Genomic DNA, 22,671 nt, shown 5'->3' with positions numbered 1-22,671 from the left:
TGTGCAACAGCTTATAACGTCTTAACAGTAGACAGTTGCTTATTCAGTGGTTGTGAAACTGTTTGGTAATGACTTTAAAAGACCCTGGTGAAATAAATCAAAGTCACATTGCTATTCATTTCTTTAGTCCTTGTGACACTTAAATGGTCTCAGTATCAAGTGGGACATGTCACTGTTTGTTTTGATAATCTTCATTTATGCTGCCTTCAAATAACCTCTTTTGCTGAGACATCGCATTCCTTGTTTTAAAAACACTCTCTAGAAACTGATAAAATTGCATTCCAAGTTGATCTGAGCAAGTAATGAGAACCGCATGGGGCTGTAATAATTGTTTGCCTCTTCAAGACACAAATTATATTTCAGATCATTTATTCCTCTGGTTCTGGACTGTGTGAATTCTTGGTTTTATTTTTAATTGCCAGCTTTCCACGTGTACAAGTAAATATAATCTCTGTTCAGTAAGTAGAAGAGAGACTGGGAAAATGAAGAACTGAGCTCAGTCTGTTGTCTGTCTAGGCAGCCCAAAGCTTAGAGGAGTTTCTGTCTTGACCACATAGCCCTCATTTCAAGGCATCGCTCCAACGTGGTGCTGGTAAATTATATGGAATTATTTCATTGTTTTCTTAATCTTCGGTCCTGGATTGTTTTCCAGTTGAGTGAGAGGTTGCGCTTTTTTATGACATCAGGTTCGATTACATTGAATTCTCTAAATATTTCATAAATTACCGTGAGTACAAAGATAAATCGATCCGTATGTGACTAGTATCTAGATAAGACATCTCCATATGTAGGCATTGTTCAGGAGTATATGTTTTCTTGATTATTGTAGATTATTTTGCTGCATAGGTTTGCTCTGCTGTTTCTTTCCCTAAGAGAGGTTGTAGATCTTTCAGCAAACAGACATCTTGGAATATAACTGCACACAAACTGGCTGTTGTTATTCACAAGATTTTTATATTAAAATTTTAAAATTCAGGAAAAAATAAAAGGAGATCCTTTGTTAAAAGATAAAATTCTTCTGAGTTTATTCCAAATAGAGGAGAAGTTTCTTGTTTTCAGAACGACTGTATTCTCTTTTTGATTTTGTCTTCTGTTTGAGAAATGATTTATTAAAAATACTAGCACAGACAGATGAAAGAAGAAACTCTTAAATCTACCCCGAGTCATGTATTAATGGCTTCATTAATACATAGCTAATGTTTTAGATAGTTTTACCTTTCACTTCTTTTTACTCTGAAGGTTGGCTTAGATGATACGAAAAGAGTTATTTAAAGTGAATATATTCATATATGCTTTTAGAGCAGGCAGCTGTACATAGTAATTCTATTTACTGACTGATAAATAGTGGATCATGCATTTATATTACATGTTTATACCTCTAGGGAAAGCTTTTGTATGCGTACAGTGGATTTTTATTCCCTCAAGGAAAATGATCGATGGGGAAAGGTCTCTTACTTGTGGTTAAGCAAAACATCAATCTGATCAGCAGCGTGTCATCAGACCAATTTCTCAGAATTCTCCCAAAAATCAGCATTTCAACAAGGATTAATGTTAATATTTCAATTTTGACACTTGCAACATTTAGAATATTAATAGGTGTTAACAGCAGGTCATAGAAGATTTTGGCTTGCTTTGTCCTTTCCTTTTAAAAAGGAGATTTTCCAAGGTGCTTGTTTTTTCTTACAAGGCTTGTGAAATCTTGGGCTTTCTGATATTAAAGAAACACTCCAAAGAATATTAAATAGACCAAGTGAAATTTGCAATTTACCTCCTGACATGAAGGATCTTCTCGCTTTTCCCTTGTCACACTCATCCTCGCCCGTAAACAATTGCCCTTTTCAACACTCCACATGTGGGTGACTGTTTTCTGCCACTTCTGTCTTGTGGGTTTGGGGGATTTATTGAGCAGGAGAATTTTAAGCCCTAAATAAAGAGATGGACCAGATGTTCAAAAATGTGCTGGGGAAACTGTGTTTTGAATTGGTTTTATACATTAATTTCACTAGTTCTTTTATGTTTTTTTCAAGGATCACTCAGAAAACCCTCTAGGTGCAGCAGTCACCCTGGCTCATGAACTGGGCCACAATTTTGGAATGAATCACGACACATTGGAGAGGGGCTGTAACTGCAAGGCGTCTACCGATAAAGGAGGTTGCATCATGAACCCTTCTACTGGGTAAGTGTGACGGTAAGAACTGGCAAGTTACAGTTATATTTTTATGATTTGGAACATTTAAAGGCAAAAAAGAAAAACCTTTTTAACACCTTCTCACAGTTATCCCCCTCAAGCTGAAACAGTTACACTTGTTGTCAGAGCACGACATGTACCATTGTACATTCCTATTTCCATGTTACCAGCATGAGAGACAAAAATGCTGTAATCAACTGGTTAATTAAAAAAAACAAACAAACAAAAAAAACCAAACTGCAAGTGTTGAATCAGAATTTCACCTTCTCATCTTGCCAAGTGAGTATCAGTTGTAACAGGAAGTGAGCAGCATCCCAAGGCCAAGACTAAGACAAATGTGTAGGAAATAAAGTAACGCAGGAAATATATTAGACTCTCTGTAAAGCTTTTGTCTTATGCAGAGAAGGTTTTTCGTTTTGCACAAACTTTTGCATTTCACCCCTTGTAGTAAGTGTGTAGCAGTATTAGCGCGGAGCAAATTAAATCTGTAAGGTCAGTGGGGTTAGGGCTGTTCAGTGGCTGGAGGGAGATCTTCCAAGAAAAGATATAAGGCACTGTGGGAAATAAAGCCGGTGAACTGATGGTCATCTCTCCGGGTCAGTGCTGAATGGTTACTGTGCTGGTGATAAAGACACTGTGTCAACGGAGGAAACTGCTGGTTTTGTAGACACAAAAAGTACAGGCACCATGAGCAGGGTAATAGTTACAACTTGCTTCTCTGTTTTTTAAAGTACTACTAGAAACTGAACAATATCATGAATGACTTTTCGATGTCCATCTTCAGACAAGAACCAATGGGATTAAACTGAAGTAAGAGAGATTTGCCAAAATTTAAGATTTACCAAAAAGATTTGCCAAAGCTTTCGGATGGTAAGCGATGTGCTGGACTGGGTTGCCTGCAGAAATGTCACTGCCTGTGACTGGAAGCTGGTGAGAACCAGTTGGACAAACATCTGTCACCAGTGTCTTGTAGGTACAGCTGGATCTGCCTTGGGGCAAAAGGATGGTCTAGATGGTCTTCTCATGTCTCTTCCAGCTCCAGCTTCTTCTGTGTGTGCTTAAACTTCATCTGTTGCTTAAAAACCTCTTCTGGGAATTGTGATCAGCTCAGCCTTTGCCTTTTCTGAGACTGCATGTTTCTGGGAAAAGAGGGAGAGCAGTCTGGGAGAGGCCAGGGAGCGCCGGGCAGGATCGGTCCCTGCTGGGCAGCCTCACAGCCTTGGCGTTTCTTCAAAGGCACACTGTCACCCTCCTTCAAGGCAGAAAAAAAAAAGGGATTCTGGCCTGAGGCCAAGCACAGCAAGTTAAGACAAACAAAAGGGAGCTGCCTGTGTGGAGGAGAATGAGAGTGCTACAGTTTGGAAAAGAAAAAATAGCTTGGCTCTTCTAAAACAAGAGGTAGTAAATATCTGTATGGAATTGCATTCTGCTCGTATGCACACTGTGGAAACTGAAATTGGAAACAGAGCTCTGAGGTGAGGTGATGTGGTAGCTGGTAAGCAGTGGCCAGACTGGTCTGAGCTCTTGGCGCCGAGCTCCTTGTCCTGTTTCCGGCTAGGACAGAGTCTGCTTGAGCTAGGCAGCTCGGTCCCAAGTGGGGCTGAGCTGCAACACTCCTCAAAGATGCAGCCAAGATTTAACCATCTCAGCTGAGTTACTGGTTGGGCATACAGTTACTCCACTTTTGGAAATAAGTCCAGGAGATGCTCTCAGGACAGAAATTTCTAGACACTTTCCGAACTCATCTTATGAAGTCATCTCCAACGTGAGATTAGATAGCTCTTCCCTGGTTCTGCCTTCTGCAGCGGAGTCCTTTGGGTATATCTGAAGCTCTCCTCTGTGCCAGATGTTCCAGTCCAGACATTAGCCTCTGGGTTGGCTCAGGACATGGACAGGCCAAGGTTGTACCTGCTCAGTGTGTTCCTCAGATATGAGTCTAGGCAGCTCAGCTCACCTTATCTTGGTGTTTCTGTGGCACCATACAGGTTAAGGGCTGCGCCTTCCTCAGCAATGCCGTGCCCAACTGCAGTACCCCAAAGGTTTGACGATTTGGGGAAGGGACCATCAGGTAACACATTATCTCTGTAACGCTCCCTTCTGATTTTTACCGAGCTTTATATACAACTTGTGTCTGGGGCAGAATCGTGGCACTCACAGAACTGAGCAGGCTCTTTTGTTTGCAGTGATTATTGATTTATAAATGGGAATTTTACCATCAGACTTATAGCCTTAGGCTTTACCTTCATACTGTGCAGTCGATCTGTAATAAGTATTCCAGGAGAATACTTTACGCCTTAAGCCAAACTGCATTTCAACAATTTAAAATTAACACTTTGAATATTTACTCAACACCTGGCCAGCGGTAGTGTTACTCTGAGCAGCATTATTAAAGGAACACTGAAGAGTTTTTGGCTCTGGAAGTACGTGTCTGTTAAGGGAAGATAAAATGAATATTCCCGACCTGAAATGCATTCTTAGGATAGCAAAAACATCAAAACACAGAGCATCCCAGAGAAGCCACATACACTTAGAAAAACAGCCAGCTCTCTCGGTGTACTCATTGGCACTCACTCTGTGGTCTTCTAATTTCTGTTGGTTTAAGGTAGATTTAACGAGTGCAAGAAAAAAAAATTCTTTGGGCTGAAGCTAATGTAAAAAGTACAAGCCTCTGAGAAGTCCTTATTTGATACATAAAAAGAATAGGAAATATCTAGGTTATAACACAAAGGCCTCTATAAAATTAACTTTGGAGTCATTTGTGTGGTTGTGCAGCAAAAGGGAATGTTTTAAGGCTTTTTAATTAAAAGTGATTTCTTTAATTATTGCCATTTCTTTCAGTTCTTATGTTTCAGTCTTTGAAGAGGTCTTGGAAATTACTTCTTGGTGGAAAAAAAAATCTCAAGGGATTCATGTGGAATTTAAACTCTGTTGGATCTATCCTTTAATGAGCTTCCTATAGCTTTTACTCTTAAAAAGTACCAGCAAGATGTGTGCTGCTTGCGTGTGAGCTACAAATGCCTTAAAGATCCGCTACTTTAGCAAAATGTATTTTGTTTAACAGGGGATTAAGCATATCTAACTGTTGGACTTGATGATCTTAAAGATCGTCTCCAACCTAAATGATTCTATCATTCTATATAAAACCAAAATTTGTGGCACTCTAGACCTTTTAGAGATTCAAATATCTGCTATGGAAATGACATAAATCCCACTGTAGAAGTTTAGGGGTTTGCTATTAAAATATTATTGACAAGGAAATATTTAATACTAACACATTGTTCCCTTTTTATGCATATATTTTAATGATAATCCTTCAGTTCTTTTAGTTCTTTTAACCATAGAGTGTTCCAAGTGAAAGCGAAGGACATAAGGAGTCTTAAAAAGAGTTTTAAATCTTTTTACTGAGATCACAGTATCTGAAAATTAAGGGACTAGGCTGAGTCAGCAAGGCTGTTTCAATATTCCACTTGTTTTCCAAGTATCTCCCTAAAGCATCCACTCTTAGGAGTGAAAATACTTCCCTTGCAGCTAGATAAATACAGAACAGTTCTGGTGAAACCCAAGGCTAGATTTATACCACTGCAACTAAAAGCAAAATTCAGCACAAACTGCAGAGCAAAACTATGCCAATTAGCAGCACTTGTTTATTTAATAATTTTGGAAATGCACTTTTTATGTGCTGCTCCATCAAAATTGAGCACAGGTATCTCCATGGGGCTTGAAATTGCGTGAGTTCCCCCAAAGTACTTGAAAGCTTAGAGTTCATGTAAGATTGAAATTTCTTGCCAGCCCTAAGGGGAGCAAAACTTTTATAGTAACTTCTGTAAACCCAAGGGTTTATACTTCCTCTGACCCACACCTCCTTGCCAATAGCGTGCTTCTCTAGTTTATATATAGGGGACTTGCACAACTGACTTGTCATCAGGGAAGCTGAGCACACTGGAAGCATGTTCTTCCTTCCTTCTTACAGAACGTACTCCCTGATGCCTTTCCATTTCCCCCCACTAGTTTAGGCGTTAATGAAAGACCAGGGATCCACTAAGGACAACTAGTTTTACCAAGCTCATTCTGCAGCTGATCCTACGGTAGACTCCATCCCTTTGTGGAGTCCCATGACTTGCTATAATGAAAGCTGCTTTCCTTGTCATCTCGCAGATGTGTGTTGCTCTTATCAGGATCGTTTCTTGTTGCGCAATCATCCCAGCCACCACTAATTAAAACGCCAGGCAGGCTCCTAGGATAGAGCTGTTTGTTTTATCTCTCTTTGCACCTCCGTAGATAGAAGCTGATTTTCACCATGCTGATAGAAAAGGGGATGACAGGAAGTCTGTTGTACTGCCCACAGCCCATTTCTTTCGCTAGCCCTGTGTTGTGAAATGAAATACCTCATATTGACCTGGAAGGGTGCATGCCTTAACCACAGGCTGAAAGCCTGTCTTTACAGCTGTAAATCATGGGGGCTTTTGCACACCCATTCAGCAGACCCCACTTACTCTGAAACTACAAATGGAAAGTGGAAACCAGCCTGCAGCTTGTCCCTGCAGACAAATACAATAGTAGGCAGGCAGGATGGGTTTGTGGTGAGGAACGGTGACTGTGTCTGCATGGGCATGCCTTCACATGCCCTTCAACTCTAGCATCGGGCACCATCACTTCGTATCCAGTCTTTCAAATCCTACTGCACATCAAGCACAGCCTGGCAGGAGGTCGTGTAAGTCTACTTTAACTCTAAATTGCTTCTCTTCAAAGACCTTGATGAGGAAGAGATGATACAAATGCAAAATAATTGAAAAGAACAAATCCTTATGAAAAGATAAATACTGTATGGGCTGTTGTTTCAAGACGTGAAACAAGTGGCAGATATTTAAGAATCTGATGTGTGAGAGAGGGCATGGCCATTGCTATTTCCTTGACATAATTTTGAATCTAAGCATAAATCTTTAGAAGCTTTTATTTTGCTCTAGGTCCCTAGTAGACTCATTTTTAACCTGTTCCAAGCGTTGCCTTTGTTCCAGGGCACATGCTGGTTTGCACCCCAGTAATGGCATGAAGCAGGGGGACAGAAAACTATTTGGTGCCATGCAGGAAGGTCTGGGCCAGTAACATAAAAAAGGCAGCAGCTTCTCTATGATAGTTTCTCCACACAACAACTCCTCTTTTTCATGTTCCTTTCAGAGTGATGCTCCTCTGGAAAAGTCAAAGAGTTAATTGAATCCTTCCATGCTTCTCTTTTTTTTTTTTTTTTTTTTGCTATTTTTAATTTGGATTTTGTGTTAACATTTCCATTTTCACAGCTAGAATTTAAAGTCGATACATCTTTCTGATTCAGTCAGGTTGTAAACTCAATTTACCCGGAGAAATACGACTCCGTGTGTCACAGGGCAGTGGAGCTTGGACTGTGACGCTCTGACTTCATGCTTGTGGAAGTGCCTGTGTTTGCCCTGTGCTGCAGGATAGTCTGGGACTCTGCTCCAGCCAGGGGACCGGGTTTTGTGTAGTGATTGCAAGTGAAGAAAAAGGAGAAATTGAATTGAGATCAATTCTTCAATCTCTCAGCTATTGATCTTCATTTTAGAGGATTTTTATGGAACTGTGCCACTCAGTAGAAAATAACAGCTAATTTTGAGTAATTACCTTTCAGTACACAATTTCACTTTAATTATTGAGGTTTTGGGGGCAGGGTTTGGGAGAGGAGAACGATTAGGAACACAAAAAGAGCACACAGCAGAAATTGTACAAAGTATGTAGAAAAATACTGGTTCATTTACTGCTGAAATTTGTAGAAGACTTCTTTTTTTGAACCAATCCAGAAAACACCCACTATTATCAGTATGATTTTAACTAAATCTTAAACCTTTATGGTTAAAATTAAAACACATAGCCAATGGGAAGCCTTGTGAATGAGAGCGACAGCAAAACGCTATCTGTTAAGAATCAGCTGAGTGACAGTCCTAAATTAAACCAATTGGCTCGATCTAAGTACTGCTGAGGAGAAACAGGGAAAAATTAAAGATGGGAAGGATCGTCAGGAGGGCTTCTTTGAGATACCACTGAAAAAGATCATGGATATGTACTCTATTTTAATTCCCTCTAGGAACAATCAGATATTCTGCACCAGCCACTGAGTAAGTTAGTTACCATTAAGGCTAAATAAAATATTTAAGTGGAAAGATAGCTTTTTTTTTTCTCCTGAGTAGTAGCACCAGATGTCTGTAAGAGGCTAGAAAGTGACACCAAGCAAGGCCATGAGTCGCTTAGAAGATGCTGTAAGTGTGAACATTCCTGTTTGCCCCACTGGTGATGAGCTGGTCCATGGGTTCATTATACAAGTGGCCCAGGCATTCAAGGCTGAGGTTAGGAAACATTGGTTCTTTGTTGCATGTTACAGGCCGATTCCTGACTGTTTTGAAAGTGTAGTGCTGTGTGATCTGGGACAAGAAGATACCCTTGTAAGGCAGCTTTCTGCAAGTGAGAAACAGTTATATTTGACGCTTTCCTTTCCTGTGTTAACTTCAGTGGCCAAGGGGAGGTGCATTACTCTTCAGTTTGTGTTGTTTATAGCATCCGTTTCTACTAGCAAAGAAAAATAGGTTTTATTGGCTAACCTCTACTGACAGCCTTCTGAGGCAGCAAGTATATTACCAGAGACATCTAAAATAGCTATTTCCTTGCTTTCTCCCCTTCCTCCCATCCCCAGTTCCTACTTGTTTCACATTGTTGAAGGTCTTGTTTTGTTTTGTTTCCTAATTTTCCTAGTGTAAATGCTCTGATTCAGATTCTGCACTGCTCAGACTTTTAAGACTTCTCCAATGTTCGTGCTCAATATAAGAGTAGGGGTAGTAGAAGTTTTAGCACTCATGTTGCTAGTATTTCAGGAGTCCAGCAACCGACATGCTCCCTCTTCCCCAAACTGCTGAGGTCTAAGGGTGCTTCTGGAAATGTTCCCCAGAGCCACTGAGGTGTCACAACTTGGATTTGGTATTTGTTCTCTCTATTAAAGCCAGAGTAAATGGTAGGTCATGGGCATGTGAGTTACAGAGTACAGAGTCTCTATCCAAAAGTCATCAGGTATTTCTGATTATCACACTACACCCACAGCAAACCCCATAAAATATGCATTTGGGCAGAGAAATTGGCCTGTGGATCTAAACCCCAGCCTGCCTTGCTCCTGTGCTGCAGTTTACTTCCACCTCTGGTGAGCTGGAATAGCGTTTTGTGGGGCTACGTGATAATCCAGATGATGTAAATCACCCAAGTTAAAAACAAGGCTTGTTGGGGTGGAGGAATGTGTCCTAATGAGGATTATTTAGTGATCTGTCTGTTCAGGTGCACAGTTATCCCGATGCAAATTGGGTAACTGTGAATGGCAGGTCTGGGGCAGGACTTTCCCCCCCACCAAGGGGGAAAAGCATCCCATTGTTAGTGTATTACACAACCGATGTCCTTTGATGGTGCGGAAGGTCTCTTCTTCCCTCGTGGATCCCCCATTACCATCAATGAGATTTAGGACTGCACATCAAAAGAAGGCTAGTCACAGTAATGCTGATTTTATAATGCATAAATATGTATTTGCATGATAGATGGGTGGCTGGTGTCTCCTGGAGAACCGTTTTTGCTCGGTAGCGTTGGCTCTCAAAGGCTTTTGCAGAGAGGTTTGTTATTTTGTCATCTGCTTTGTTTGATTTTTGGTTTTAAACTGCCATACAAAAAATGTATTTAACTACATTATAAGCATGTAGTTAAATAAATCAAATATAGTTAAAATCTATTAAGGGCAAGCTAGGAAAGTACTAAACATATGTGTAATTTCCTGTATTAAGTATTAGTTTCAATCATAGTTCATCTTTTTTTTTTTTAATTATCTCAAAGAAGCAGGATATGGGGTCACCTTCATTTTGGTTGTTCAGACTCAGAACTGGGCTATGGAAACATACGCCCTCCAGAGATTTCCAGCACGCTGGCTTCAGGAGAGTCAGGTATGCCATGAAAACAGTGTCTTGGCTTTGGTACCAACTCAACTGGAAGTGAAAACCACTTATTACAACACTTCACCAGGTTAAAAAAAAAAATAAATTTTTTTTAAGTTTAAAAAAAAAAGACAAAAGGTCATGCTAGAAATGGGACAGAAATCAGAAATACAGTGTGGGAAAGGACACTTTAATGATTGGTTCTGTTTTTTTTCTTTCTAGCCATTTCACAGCATCTTGTAGTGCAGAGCTGTTAAACATTAGATAACCCAGACATTATTAGTTAGAGCCGTATTTCCTGACCCCTCTCCGTTTGTTTTCAGCCGTGCAGACCTCACTTTGCATTTTTCAGTCTGGCAGCTTAGAGACATTAAACTGTGGAGTCAGCAGAACTATCTGGAATTAGCTCTGTTACAATTTGAAGAAAATGAAATTATCTCTAAGATGTAAACAGTTTCTAATTAAACTCTGAAGCTGTTTATGTTTCCAAACCAGTCTAAGCTGAGTTCTGCACAAAGACAGATTTCATTGTCTTTTGTCTTTTTTTAATAAAGTTGATATACTGATGTAATAAATTGCTTGTGACAGAGCTGGGTCTGTTGTGCCAGCAGAGCAACTGCTTTAAAAAAAAAAAAAAAAAAACTTCAGCAAAATATCCCTATGCCCTAGTAATTTAGCACACTGCATTCTGGTCCTTCCTTTAGTAGGAAACAGCCATGAGATTATGGAGTAGATTTATGTCGGTCTCTCACTTCACTCCAAGTAGCCCCATCTCTGCAGTGCATTTGGCATTCCTTTTGGTGGATAATTTCCATACATTACAGATTATTTAATTGTTGAAGTAAATAAGATCTGCGGTGAAGAATTAGAAACACTGGTTGAAATACGTTGCACGTTTCCCAGTCCTGTACAGGGGTGGGACACTGGTAACAATTACCACACAGAGTTGTGGGGCAGGTCTCTAAAAAAAAATACCAATTTTTTTTTTCTTTTCATTTTTTTTAGCTTGGTTTCTTTTATTTTAGTTTAGTCTTTCACATTTCAGTAGATGTGCCCTTGGAAATGAAAATATTTGGCTTTCCTGGTGTATTCTAGAGGAGAACTTGTAGAGATTTACAGTGTGCATTTGCTGTAAGCGAAGCTGACAAGGAGAGAGGTTACTTCTCAAATGAAAACACATTTTACTTCTGCTGTGATTATTTATAGCAGATACTTACGGACAAGTCATGTTTTCTACTGTGTGATGTATCCAGAATGGGTACAGTTTTACTGGCTTGGATGCTGGTACGTGAGAACTCAGCTGGGTTTTGTCTTGTCGGCGTAATATCCATGGAAAATATAGCTCTGTAAGGGACATTTTTCTCTTGCAGTACCGCTATTGCCGTGACCCATGAGAACAAATCACACAAGGACATTTCCCTTTATCTCAGCTTTGTGTTTCATCAAAAAAAAAAAGTTTTAAACCTGCAGGGATAAATCTGCAGTGCGGCGCATGGAGAACTAAGCACACAATGTCCAGTTTTAATTGGTGTTAACGAATTCCAAATTTCCAGAGTATAAACGGAAACATACCTTAAAGGGCATATTCTTAAGGTCACAGGAATGCTCCTTTTTTGAACATGTGTTGTATGCCCTGAAGCACTTGAAGGAATTGATGTAGGCTTGGAAGGCTGAACTGCTGTAATTAGATGATGCCTACAGCTGCATTTGCCACAGTTGTCATGGGAATCACACAGTCTTTTGTGCCTGGGATAGATGTGCAAAATGTTTAAAATTCAGAGAGCGGAGATGTCCCTTTTACCCCGGCAATCGCTTCCTGCAAAGTCATTCTCTTTCTTTTCTAATATAATAGCCTATTACAAAGCCCCACATGCATTTACGGTGGGATTCTTGTGGCAGAAATGCAGGTAGGCTCTGTTTCATCTCATCACAACTGAATGGCACAGTCCCAGTGGTGAGATGAAGATAAGCAACCACCTATTTTAGTGTGAAGTCCCTAAAAATAAAGAGGTGAAATAACTTTGGTGTCCTAGCGAGCCTTTCTGGCTGCTTCTAACATAGCACGGACATTGCATTCATCTTCGTCATTGATGTTCTCCTGGCAGCCAACCAGCGTTAGATGTGAAACACAGGCTCCCTCGAAGTTGATAGGGAAGCTGCTATGGACTTCAATAAGATTAGGATTTCATCAGGATACCTACAGATTCCTTTGGATTCCTTTCATTTCTATAAGCAAAAGTTTTAATTTGCTTAAGTTTTGTCTCAATTATGGCTGGATGTATTCTTTTCTCATGGCTTGAAATAATGATTATGTACAATGTTGCTACTAAATAGTTTATTTATTTTCTTTGTTCAAGCTGTGTGGGGAAAAAAGGAAGATAGAAAAAGTGATTCATTGTTGGCTTATATTTATGAATTTTTATTTTTGAAAGAATTCCACTTCCATTTGTCTGAGGTGATTTAGGTGATATGGGCTAAACTTTTCTCCGTGCTTATCTTGTAGCAGAAGAAGGGAAGGCGGAAATGTTGGGGGAATGCAGTCTGATTTCTGGCACTGTTATGCCTCACTTATCTTTCCTTTGGATCTTCTAAGAACAAAAAATTAAAAATGAGCCATGCTGCTTGCAAGTCAGACAGTCCTGTCTTGAAGTCCTGATTTATTAAGAGACCAGGTAGTACAGACATTAAGTGAAATCAATACGAGCCTGTCCTCCAGGTATATATTCTTTCCAGCTTTTTGCAGGGCTGAGACATTTTTCTGTAGCACCTATGTCTCACCAACTGGCATTTCCATAAGCTTTGTCCTCTTCATGCTTCTGCTACTGCTTTTCCCAGTGGGCACCTTCTTCACGTGCTTTGTACAGACGGCTGCTTCCCAAATCTCTGCTCCCTGGCCTGGGTTCCTCGTTGTGGGATGTGACCCTCCTGGGAGTCTTCTTCCCGTACCTTGCTGTCATTTGATCTGCTCACCTGATGTACAGGCTCATCCTCCCCCAAATCCATCTGCTGGGGCCGAGCACCCACAGTGTGGCAGGTCTTTAAATCAAGGTGGTCACACCGATCACAGCATCGGCTGAGAGGATAACCCTGGATGCTGCTTTCGTTCTTTTGGAGTTCTCTGTCACGAGTTGTGTTTAGGATGCATGTAGGCAGGACAGGAGCTTGTACTGGTGAAAGAGGGAAATGCCCATAATTAATATCATGTGTTGCTTTTTCTGTATTACAGTCTGGGTTTGATACTCCTTTTTGTTTGGTCTTCTTTGGTTTTTGAAAAATTATTTTGTTCTTCCCCCTCACCCAAACATGCTCCCTATAAAGTGCTCCCCTCAAAACCAAGTTCCCAAAGTCACATCTTTCTTTTTTTTTCCTCCCAATCTGCTCTTGACCCATTTAAAAAACAATTCCAAGGTTTTTCAAGGGAGAAAATGTAACTGCCTAAAACAAAAGCTGATTGTAAAATCATGTTGGGAACTAAATGAAGTGTCACCGTGGTGTAGCGCTGCCCTCGCATTTCAACCCAAGTTGAACAGAGCACCTTCTATCTAACCAGAAATCAACAGAACACTGGTCTTCAGCAAGGTATTTTGAGCAACGGGATGGACTGTTTGTCTTTATTTGTCAGTCACGTGTAGAGGATGTTGTGTTTTTTGTGACAAATTTAAAGGCAAGGCATTCTGGTTGTGCTTCTTATCTACAGTTTCCTTCATCGCCGGCAACCGCCGGCAGGCCCGGTCCGCCTGCTGCCCTGCTTTTCTTCAGCCTGAGACCAGGCCTGACCTGGCCTTTTCATCCCTCCCTCTGCCAGTCATTGCTTTTTTTTTCGCTTTTCCTCTAGTCAGCATTGGATTAACCTCAAATTCTAAGTAGTAGATTGCGAAATCTGAACTCTCAGCAATCCAGCAAATTTTTATTAATGAGGTAGTGGTCTAAAAGGAAACAGAGCAAAAGATGAGCCAGAGGCAAATTCAAACTGATTATAGCTACTTTCCTTGGCCGTCTGATTTCCAACAGGAAGAGCAGTTCCTGAGTTCAATTCCCACAGAGCTTTTGCAATGCAGATAAGCCCAGCAAATAGTCAGAGTGCTGTCAGCATTGATAAATTGGTTTAGTATTGCTTCACCCCTAGAACACAGAAAGTCAAGTCGCAATAGGCCTCTCCACAAGAAAAAAACTTCTCTGACCGTAAAATTGTCAAAGTAAAAGTAGCTGCTAATAATGTTTTATTTGGCAGTTTTGTGACTGCAGAAATATCAAGCCATGAGAGTGTATACTGTATAAAGCCATTAAGGGTTGGTCCTCTGCAGAAAGTATTTTTCTGAACCATGCAGCCGTTTGTTTCATCATTGCTTTCTGCCCTGGAGTCCCACATCCAGTAGTATAAATCTGCCTTTTTGAATATTTCAGGTAGTTAAATTTTCACCTTCAGTTTAATGGGAGAGGTCAAGTCTCAGCTGGGGCTGTGACAATCCGATCCAGGCACCTGAAGGGAGATTACCTGAATGCATTTTGGGAATCTGCACTATCCCCAGGGCCAAATTAAAATGAAACTAAAGCATTTGTGTGTGAAGTTTAAACACTTACTTGGAAAGACTTTCTTTTCAATAATCCTGGAAATTTCATTGTAGCACAACAAACCGTTGCTACTACATGTCAATTAAATTAGCCTCTAGTGTGACATATTCACAGTTATTTATTGGGAGTGCAAAAACTACCACGTAGTGAACATGCAAAAGCCGTAGGAGAAATCTAGGCTTGTTTTTAAATCACTGACCATGAACTCAGACAGCAAAAGCTTTGATGTCATGTATAACTACGTGGCCTAATTCTGTGCTCCACTTTATTGATGCTCTAGGGATTAAAACTATAAAAGAGGAGCAAGAGAGCGAAACATAGGCTAGAAAAATAAGTATGAGTTGTCAGACATCTAATGCCTTTTGAAGCAAACTTCCCTTTTCAATACTTTACATATATATATATATATATATATATATATATATAAAACCCACTATATTTTTAGCTAAATCTTTCCAACGCTGCCAAAAAAAAAGATGTGCCTCATCAGTTTTGGAACTGGAATCTTGTACAAAGCTCTATCATGTGCTGCTTGCAGGGGCCTGCACATCTTCCAGGAGCCCAAAGAGACCTCCACTTCATCCCCTCTTCCCAGTTATCCTGGGTGTTTGCCATTTGCAAAAGCTTTGGGTGGCAGGGAATCTACAGCTACCTTTAGGGTTTCCCTTTACGTTATTGTGCTGCTGGGATTTACTTTAAAACTGCATTTGTGCCTTTGTCCCTCAAAAGTGCCTACAAATGAAGACATTGTTTAAATAATAGATTAAAGACCCCTTGCATATTATGGCACCTGTCTAATTTTAAACAATTGCTATTAAAACACGAGGTGTGTGAAATAATGTGTAATGACAGATCTTTATACACGAAGGGATCTGTAGTATTTGAACACTTATTTCAATATCAAAGAAAACTGGATTTTATCTCCTGCTTAATGCCTAATTCTGTGCGGTTCTTTATGCTTACTAATTTATTAACATACATCCTGTACAGAATAGCTGAAGTGTCAAAAAAATGTCATCTGATAGCAAATTCAGTTTTATTCTAGTAGGCTCATATGTCTTAGGAGACCATTAAAAGTTCTTTTCAAGAGATGGAGATCAGTAATAAGGACTAGAAGGTTAAAACCAAGGGGGATGCTTTTTACTGGGAAAGAATTATGTCAATTAGATCAGAAGTTAGAGAAGGCTGGAAATTTGTCATAGTTCCTTGAAATCAAAATGTCATTGGGTCTAGAAACATTCATGTCACTTGAGCATCTACCTTCTTGAGTTTTTTTCTTGTGTTACTCTACCACTGACATTTTTGTCTATGGAAAAATCATTTATACCTGAACTAACAAAAGCAACCTTATATCTATTCTTTAAGTTAAACCCCCCAATTTTTAGGTTCTTCTGTAAGGCTGGGATTTGCAACAGAAAGCCTACACATTTGTGCATAAGAAATTCTGCAGTATCTGAACAAGAGGGAGCTCAAATTCAGATCTTCTGCCTCCAGGGGGAAAAAAAAAAAATCTGAGTTACTCTCCTCCTATTTGTAAGTGAGCCACTGTGCATCCAAAACACAAGAATTTTAGAGACTAAGGAGAATAATTATTAATATTTGTGAATCTCAAAGGGTCCTAGGGTCAAGATAGATAGAAAGAGACACTGCAATGTTCAGTTCTGACAAGGTGTTGGAAATTCAAGGGCTTGACTTGTGAATTTTCTGACTCAGGGGGCTGGGATTGACCACCCTTCTTGTCTTTGAGCACCCTTCTTGTCTTTGAGCACCCTTCTTGTCTTTGAGCACCTTTGTGCTCTTACAAAGCACTGCTGATGCCTTAGCTTTTTCCAGATATGGCCTCTCAGGCTTAATTTTTCAAGCATTCTGGACAAAACAAGGTCCTAATTTTCTGCACCTTTGGAAATTAGGGAGTCAACAGTTGTTTCAATAAGTATGCTCCGGAAAATCAAAGTGCCCTTTAAAAATTAATATAATCTCCACTTATTATATTATCTCAGGGAGGAAGGCCTGGTGGTACTTAATAGAGCTCTTTGGGGCTGTTGTGCATTTTAGTTGAGTGAATAATTGTAAAACACTTCAGGGCCTTTTGGTAAAAGGCTCTGTATAAACATTGCCATAATGCTGAATAATCAGATTGTGATACGAACTGGAATAAATGAACCCTATAAATAGATATATATTTTAATATATATATATACATACACACATATAATGAAATGTGTGTATGTATAACAACATTTTGGAGAGAACAAGGCATTTACTTTATAAAAGTCGTACAGCTCTTGAATAAGACAAAATCTGAGATTGGATAGCGATAATCATAATAATCAGAATGTTAGTTTTCAAGATATTGTGAGCCTGCAGTTTATCCTCCATTGCCAGAAGTATTGATGGTGTTACTACTTCAGTGGTGCTTCTTGAGAAACAGCAAAAGATGTTGTGTTCAATGGTGGAGGGACATGGAGGAGATAGATCCAAGGTAGTGTTAGTCAGACACCTTAAGATGTAGATAGACATCTAGGTGTTGGTAGGAACCAAGGGAGTTTCACTTCAGATGGCTTTCCCAAGGTATGACTGCAATGCAGTGGTAGGGTTTGGAATGGAGCAAAGATCTCCTGCAGCACAGGTCAGGGCCCCTCCTGGCATTTTCCAGCTGGAGGAATGGGCAAGGCAGCAACGGCAAAGATGGCACAACAGCCTCAGTGGCAGGATCAGTGCTAGGACTGTAGCTGATCTGCCACGTTCCCTTCCATCCATCAGTAGCCACTCCAAATGCTTTGGCCATCTGATCTCTTAAGATGACAATTTTCTGGGGAGTGAGTCTCTCTCTTTCTGTGCTTGTACTCTCTTGTGTCGTAGCTCAGCCCTGATCGGAACCAGCCCATTAGGAGGGGGAATGCCTCTGAGTTGGAGATGATGGAGATTAATTTTTCTAGCTCATGCAAAAAAAAAAGGCTATGCTGGGCAACATGGTGCTATTATAAAGAATTCTCTGCTCTTAAAAGAGACTTGACACAGTGATGATGCCACTTCACTTAGTCCATGAAAGAAGCCGTCTAAGAGAGGCTAAATGCAAAACTACATTGAGGAAAACGGCGTTTGACTGGCTTGAGTGCTTGAAATATAAATGAATGGGGCAAGACCAGGCTGTTTCTAAAGGAATCCATTGCCAGGCATCCTCTTACTACTGTGGAGCTCTCATTTGCTATTTTTGCTGGGAACTCGGATATTAGTTGCTTGACATTAGGCACATCTTTTAAGCACGAAGGAGACGCTGAGGAATGCTGTGGATTCAAGAGGGGTAGAAAGACTCTGAAATTATTTTCCTTGCTGCAAACCCACTGAAGAGACTGATGTAGTGCTGGGCACGATTGGAGATCTGTAGAGTTTTACCCACAGGCAGAATGGTTTGACAAAATGATCCATTGCATATTAAATCTACAGATTCAAACAGTGTAAAAAATGTGTGAGCTACTCTGTATCTCAGAATAGGAATTAGGGTGATCTACAGTTTCCCTTCTCTTCCCAACTGCAGAAAAATAAGGATTTGTAAAAGAAAATGTCTTGAGTGAAGGATAACAGGATATACTGATCACTAATGATTTTTTTTTTTTAACTCTGGAAGGTTCTCCAATAGCCCACATGAGCTGGTAGCTGAGGGGTTTTCCAATAGGATGAGCGACTGGACTACCACAGAAAGCACATATCTCTGTTTAGCATGTTACTGAAATTTCGGATACAAGTCAAGAACTGGCTTTGCTGTGGAGACCCCATGACCTGTTCCCACCCAAAGGTAGTCCTTCCAGGTGAGGCCTGAAGCCTCTTAACAGGGTAGTGTGAAGGACCTTGCTACATTTGTTCAGAGGACAAGTTCCTTTCACGTGAACATTACTTTGTCATTTTTTTGCAAGGCTCCAGATTCGCTTCAGCATCGTGCCTAATGCTCCTGACATCTGATATCTATAGCTTCCCTTCCCATCTGCCAGGGATTTCATGCTTCTAATGAAACAATTTTAAAATTGCAATCACAGCCAAAATGTAGCCTAAAATCACAATGATCAAATGCTGTGGCTGTTACATGGGATTTTTTGGGGTTAAAAAAAATGAAGAATAGTTGTGTGTCAGAATATCACAGTATTAAAGATCCATTATGTTTCCAATGAAGTAACAACTAGCATCAATTGATGTGGGATCTTCTCTTGCTTAGTGCGGTTACCCTTCAGTTGCTCTCTGTTTCCGCTTGTTGAGTTCATCTCTGGTTTTGTACTGCTTTATTCTGGGTATACTCAGTAAAGAAAAAGTATTTTCAGAAAATTTCACCAAATAACATGTGCTGCACTGATGTCAGCTGAGGAAATCAGTGTCAGGAGCAGGAAAAGCCAGAAGATGAATGGATTTCTTAGTTCAAAATAGGAAACAGCTTGAAGTTCCTTTGGGGGAAAACAGAAACCTTATTCATTAACAATGACATTATTTCACCTCTGGTACAGAGTAAGGATTCTTTGCTCCTAGTGATGGACAGACACATCTCTCATTCATGCGACTGACACTGAGAATTCATGGATACAAAGGAACAGCCTTAAAATGTTAATGGTTTTGACTGGCAAGCTGTTCTCATGATCTGTGTATGGCTGAGGCACGTGGCACCGGGAAAAATGCCTTATCTGTGTTCCCAAATTGATTTCAGTCTGTGTAAGGTATGTGTGCCTCCCTGTGTTCATCTCAGCAGATATCAAAGTAGGTTGATGTCACTGAAGTGAAGGATCTCACCTGGAGGATGCGCTATTCATTTATTCACACTTTAATACGATGGTCGTGTCTGATCAAGCACTCATATGTTTTGTGCAGGATTTATCAGTCAGATGTATCTGGGTTTCCTGAGTTTTTTTCTGGTGTTTTATAGTGCTGTGCATCCATCTACTTGTTCATAGTCACGTGCACAAAATTTTGTGAGGTTTGGTTTTTTTTTTGTTTTTTTTTTTTCCAATCAAACTAAGAGGAGGACAGGAGCTTGTGGTGTCCTGTTAAGAACATCTCCAGTTGCTCAATATGAAATGGTCAGTAGGAGGTTTCCCAAGTGCCTTTTTCTGTTCCATTACTCCGAGTACATTCCCTGTTTTCCCTCAGGACCCAGAGCTGCAGCTAGCAGCCTGACTCCTACCCTGTGCTCTTCTGAAATATCTTTATTTATCATAGACTCTGTCATTTTGCCTAACCATTGATATTTTCCAGAAATCAGCTTTTTAAGTGGAGATGCCTATTAACGTTCGGAAGTCATATGTAGTGAATCACATAACTGTTTAGTGTAACTAGACAAGCCCTATAATTATACACGAAAATTATTTTCTTCTTCAGAGTCATGTTTATGTTCTTTTCCAATGAGCTGGCTGTTTTATTGCAAAAGAATCTGTGAAAGAGGTAATTTTAAATAGGCACACAATAAATTCTGTTCCGAAAGGTACGCATAACTTTTCTAGAAGACCTTAATTAACGTCCTTAAGTCAGCAGAGGAAGTTCTATTGCATTTGTAATTGTCAAACATTTCTCTTTTTTAATAGAAATGATCCCTTTCTGGTACCTATAGGCATCATCATTCACAAAGCAAGCTTTTCATTTCAGGATATGAGGAACAACAGCACATTAACTGAAGTCTGAAGTTCAGCAGTGCAGAACTTCCATCTATTATCTGGCTTGTCTGTAAAGATTATACCCTAATAACATGTGGGTGATACAAAGCATGTAGTGAAAAAAAAGTCCAGTCGTCATCACGTTGGCTCCCTGGGCTGCCGTAACATTGAATTACTGCTGGACCATGGAGCGGCAGTGACGAAGGTACCGAGTCTTAGGGGAGATGCTGGCTTACGACTCGGTTGCAATCCGGATTCAGCGTAACCATGTGCACATCTCAGTGCGGAGAGGGGACAGCAGACTTTAGGATGTGATTCTGATGGCCAGATCTGGCTGCCACTTTGTCTCATGTCTGTAAATCAAACTGCAAACCTTCATTAGTGAGAATGGAATTAACTCCTCCAACAGAAAAACACAATTTATCTGGTGATATTTGTACTGTGCTGGATCATTTTGATAACATTATCCATGTGTTTTCCACATGATTTCTTGATTTCCACGTGATTTCCAAGAGAAATCAAAGCCGCTATGTGCTTGTGTAGCAGAGCCAAATCCTGCTCTCAGCAGTGCAAATTCAAAATACGAGTATTTTCAGTAGTGTCTATACAGTCATCCTGATTTAAAATAAGAACTGTATTTCCTTTAACCATGCAGTTCCCAAGCTCAACTCTGATGAATTGCAGAAGCAGGCTCTTATCTTTTTTTTTTTTCCTGAAGAGAGCAGGAAGTTTGCCGTACTGCGCAGCAAGATGAATGAATTTGCCATTCGAGGCTGGATTTTCCAAGAAGCATGAGGATGTTTTGCAGTCCTGTAAATGCAGGACTCCTCCTTGCAAGCCCTGTATTTCTTTATGTTCATGATCAAAATTTGCTCTGTAACTACATATGCAAAAGAAGGAGAAAGAGTTCCAAATTCGAACATTTCCAATCCTTAACAGCAGCTACAAATTTAAGTGAAAATGATGGAAATTCCCTTACTTACAGTCAGAAATTATTAAATGTTTTTTGGCACAATTTCACAGTGAATTGCTATTTCTCAATCCTATGTTAAAGGGTTAAAAAAATGAACAAAATCTTCTTGTTAAGGCCTAGATGTGCTAAAAGGTCACCAGTGTGACAGGAGAGGGATGTTTTCATCTGGTAATATTGTTTTGTTTTGTTTTGTTTCTGTGTATTTTTCTTCTAGCTATCCATTTCCCATGGTATTCAGTAGCTGCAGTAGAAAGGACCTGGAAAACAGCCTGGAAAAAGGAGTGGGAATGTGTCTGTTTAACTTGCCTGAAGTCAAGGAGTCCTTTGGTGGGCAGAAGTGTGGGAATGGCTATGTGGAAGATGGAGAGGAGTGCGACTGCGGAGAGCCTGATGTAAGACACCACCTGGGAATTACTGCTCAGCTCCTTCCTTGCCTGCAGGTTTTTAACTGTAAAGACAAATTAGAATTGGTTTGGCATGTGTAACGCTACTTGGTGTAAAACAAAACTCTCTCTTCACTGCCTCTATCTCATCAACTTGAACATCAGAGTCCTTGGAAATGCGGGAAGTTTCTGCTTGACTTGCGTTTGAGTTGCTAAAGTTCAGGCAGGGCTTTAGTTAAGAATGTGCTTGATTAGAGAACGAGCTCTCCCATGGCTTGTCTAACAGGCTAACCGTGACTAACTCTCATGTTCCTAACAACAGAAATTCCTTTAAGTACTACCTAATAAGCTAAACTCAAAATAAATTTGTTAACATTGTTCAAATTTCTCCAGATAGTATGCATTAATTGAAGGTTTGTTCCATATATGAAAAGTCATTCATATTTATATTAATATAAATAGCTATATAAACATTAATATTGCCTAGATATTTTTTCGTTGCCGCCAGATTCAGTTTTTAGGTACAAGACCTTTCCCTCTTTCACTATGAGCTTTTTCTTTGCCTCTAGCCAATTACCTTACTAACAGAAATGGTCTTCACTGCCTCCCAAAAAGTTTGCTACTACTTCAAAGATCATTCTGTGTGGTTTAGTGAATGTGTCAGAGGACCACTCAGATCAGGAGGAGATAAGCAAAACCTGGGAGTCAACTAATATCCAAGCCGACATCCTTATTCCTTTGGCTTCCCAAGCTCATTGGCTGTGTTGCACTTCTCTTGGATTATCTGAATTAAATACATCGGCAGATGAGAGATTTGTTTCCGGCGATAAATACGGTTCTGCAGACAAAATAGATCGGGGCAGTTATAACAGCGAGATATTGTTGTACCCTGTCTATATGGTGTATTGGATTTACACAAGCCATAAGGATTTCCTGGCAGTTCACTCATTATTCAGGG

General features: G+C 40.0%; 1 protein-coding gene across 1 annotated transcript in view; it reads left to right on the top strand.

Moving 5' to 3' along the window:
* The window catches only part of ADAM12 (ADAM metallopeptidase domain 12), a 177,901-nt gene that overhangs the window by 127,495 nt on the left and 27,735 nt on the right, over nucleotides 1-22,671 (top strand). The window contains exons 11-12 of the mRNA XM_086751789.1: nucleotides 2,028-2,176; nucleotides 21,545-21,722. Of these exons, the coding sequence (XP_086607915.1) occupies nucleotides 2,028-2,176; nucleotides 21,545-21,722 (327 nt within the window). The remainder of the gene's footprint in view (nucleotides 1-2,027; nucleotides 2,177-21,544; nucleotides 21,723-22,671) is intronic.

This window comes from Chlamydotis macqueenii, chromosome 7 (assembly GCF_036417535.1).
Source record: "Chlamydotis macqueenii isolate bChlMac1 chromosome 7, bChlMac1.mat, whole genome shotgun sequence".
Classification (NCBI taxonomy): domain Eukaryota; kingdom Metazoa; phylum Chordata; class Aves; order Otidiformes; family Otididae; genus Chlamydotis; species Chlamydotis macqueenii.
This window is presented reverse-complemented; position numbering and strand designations above follow the sequence as displayed.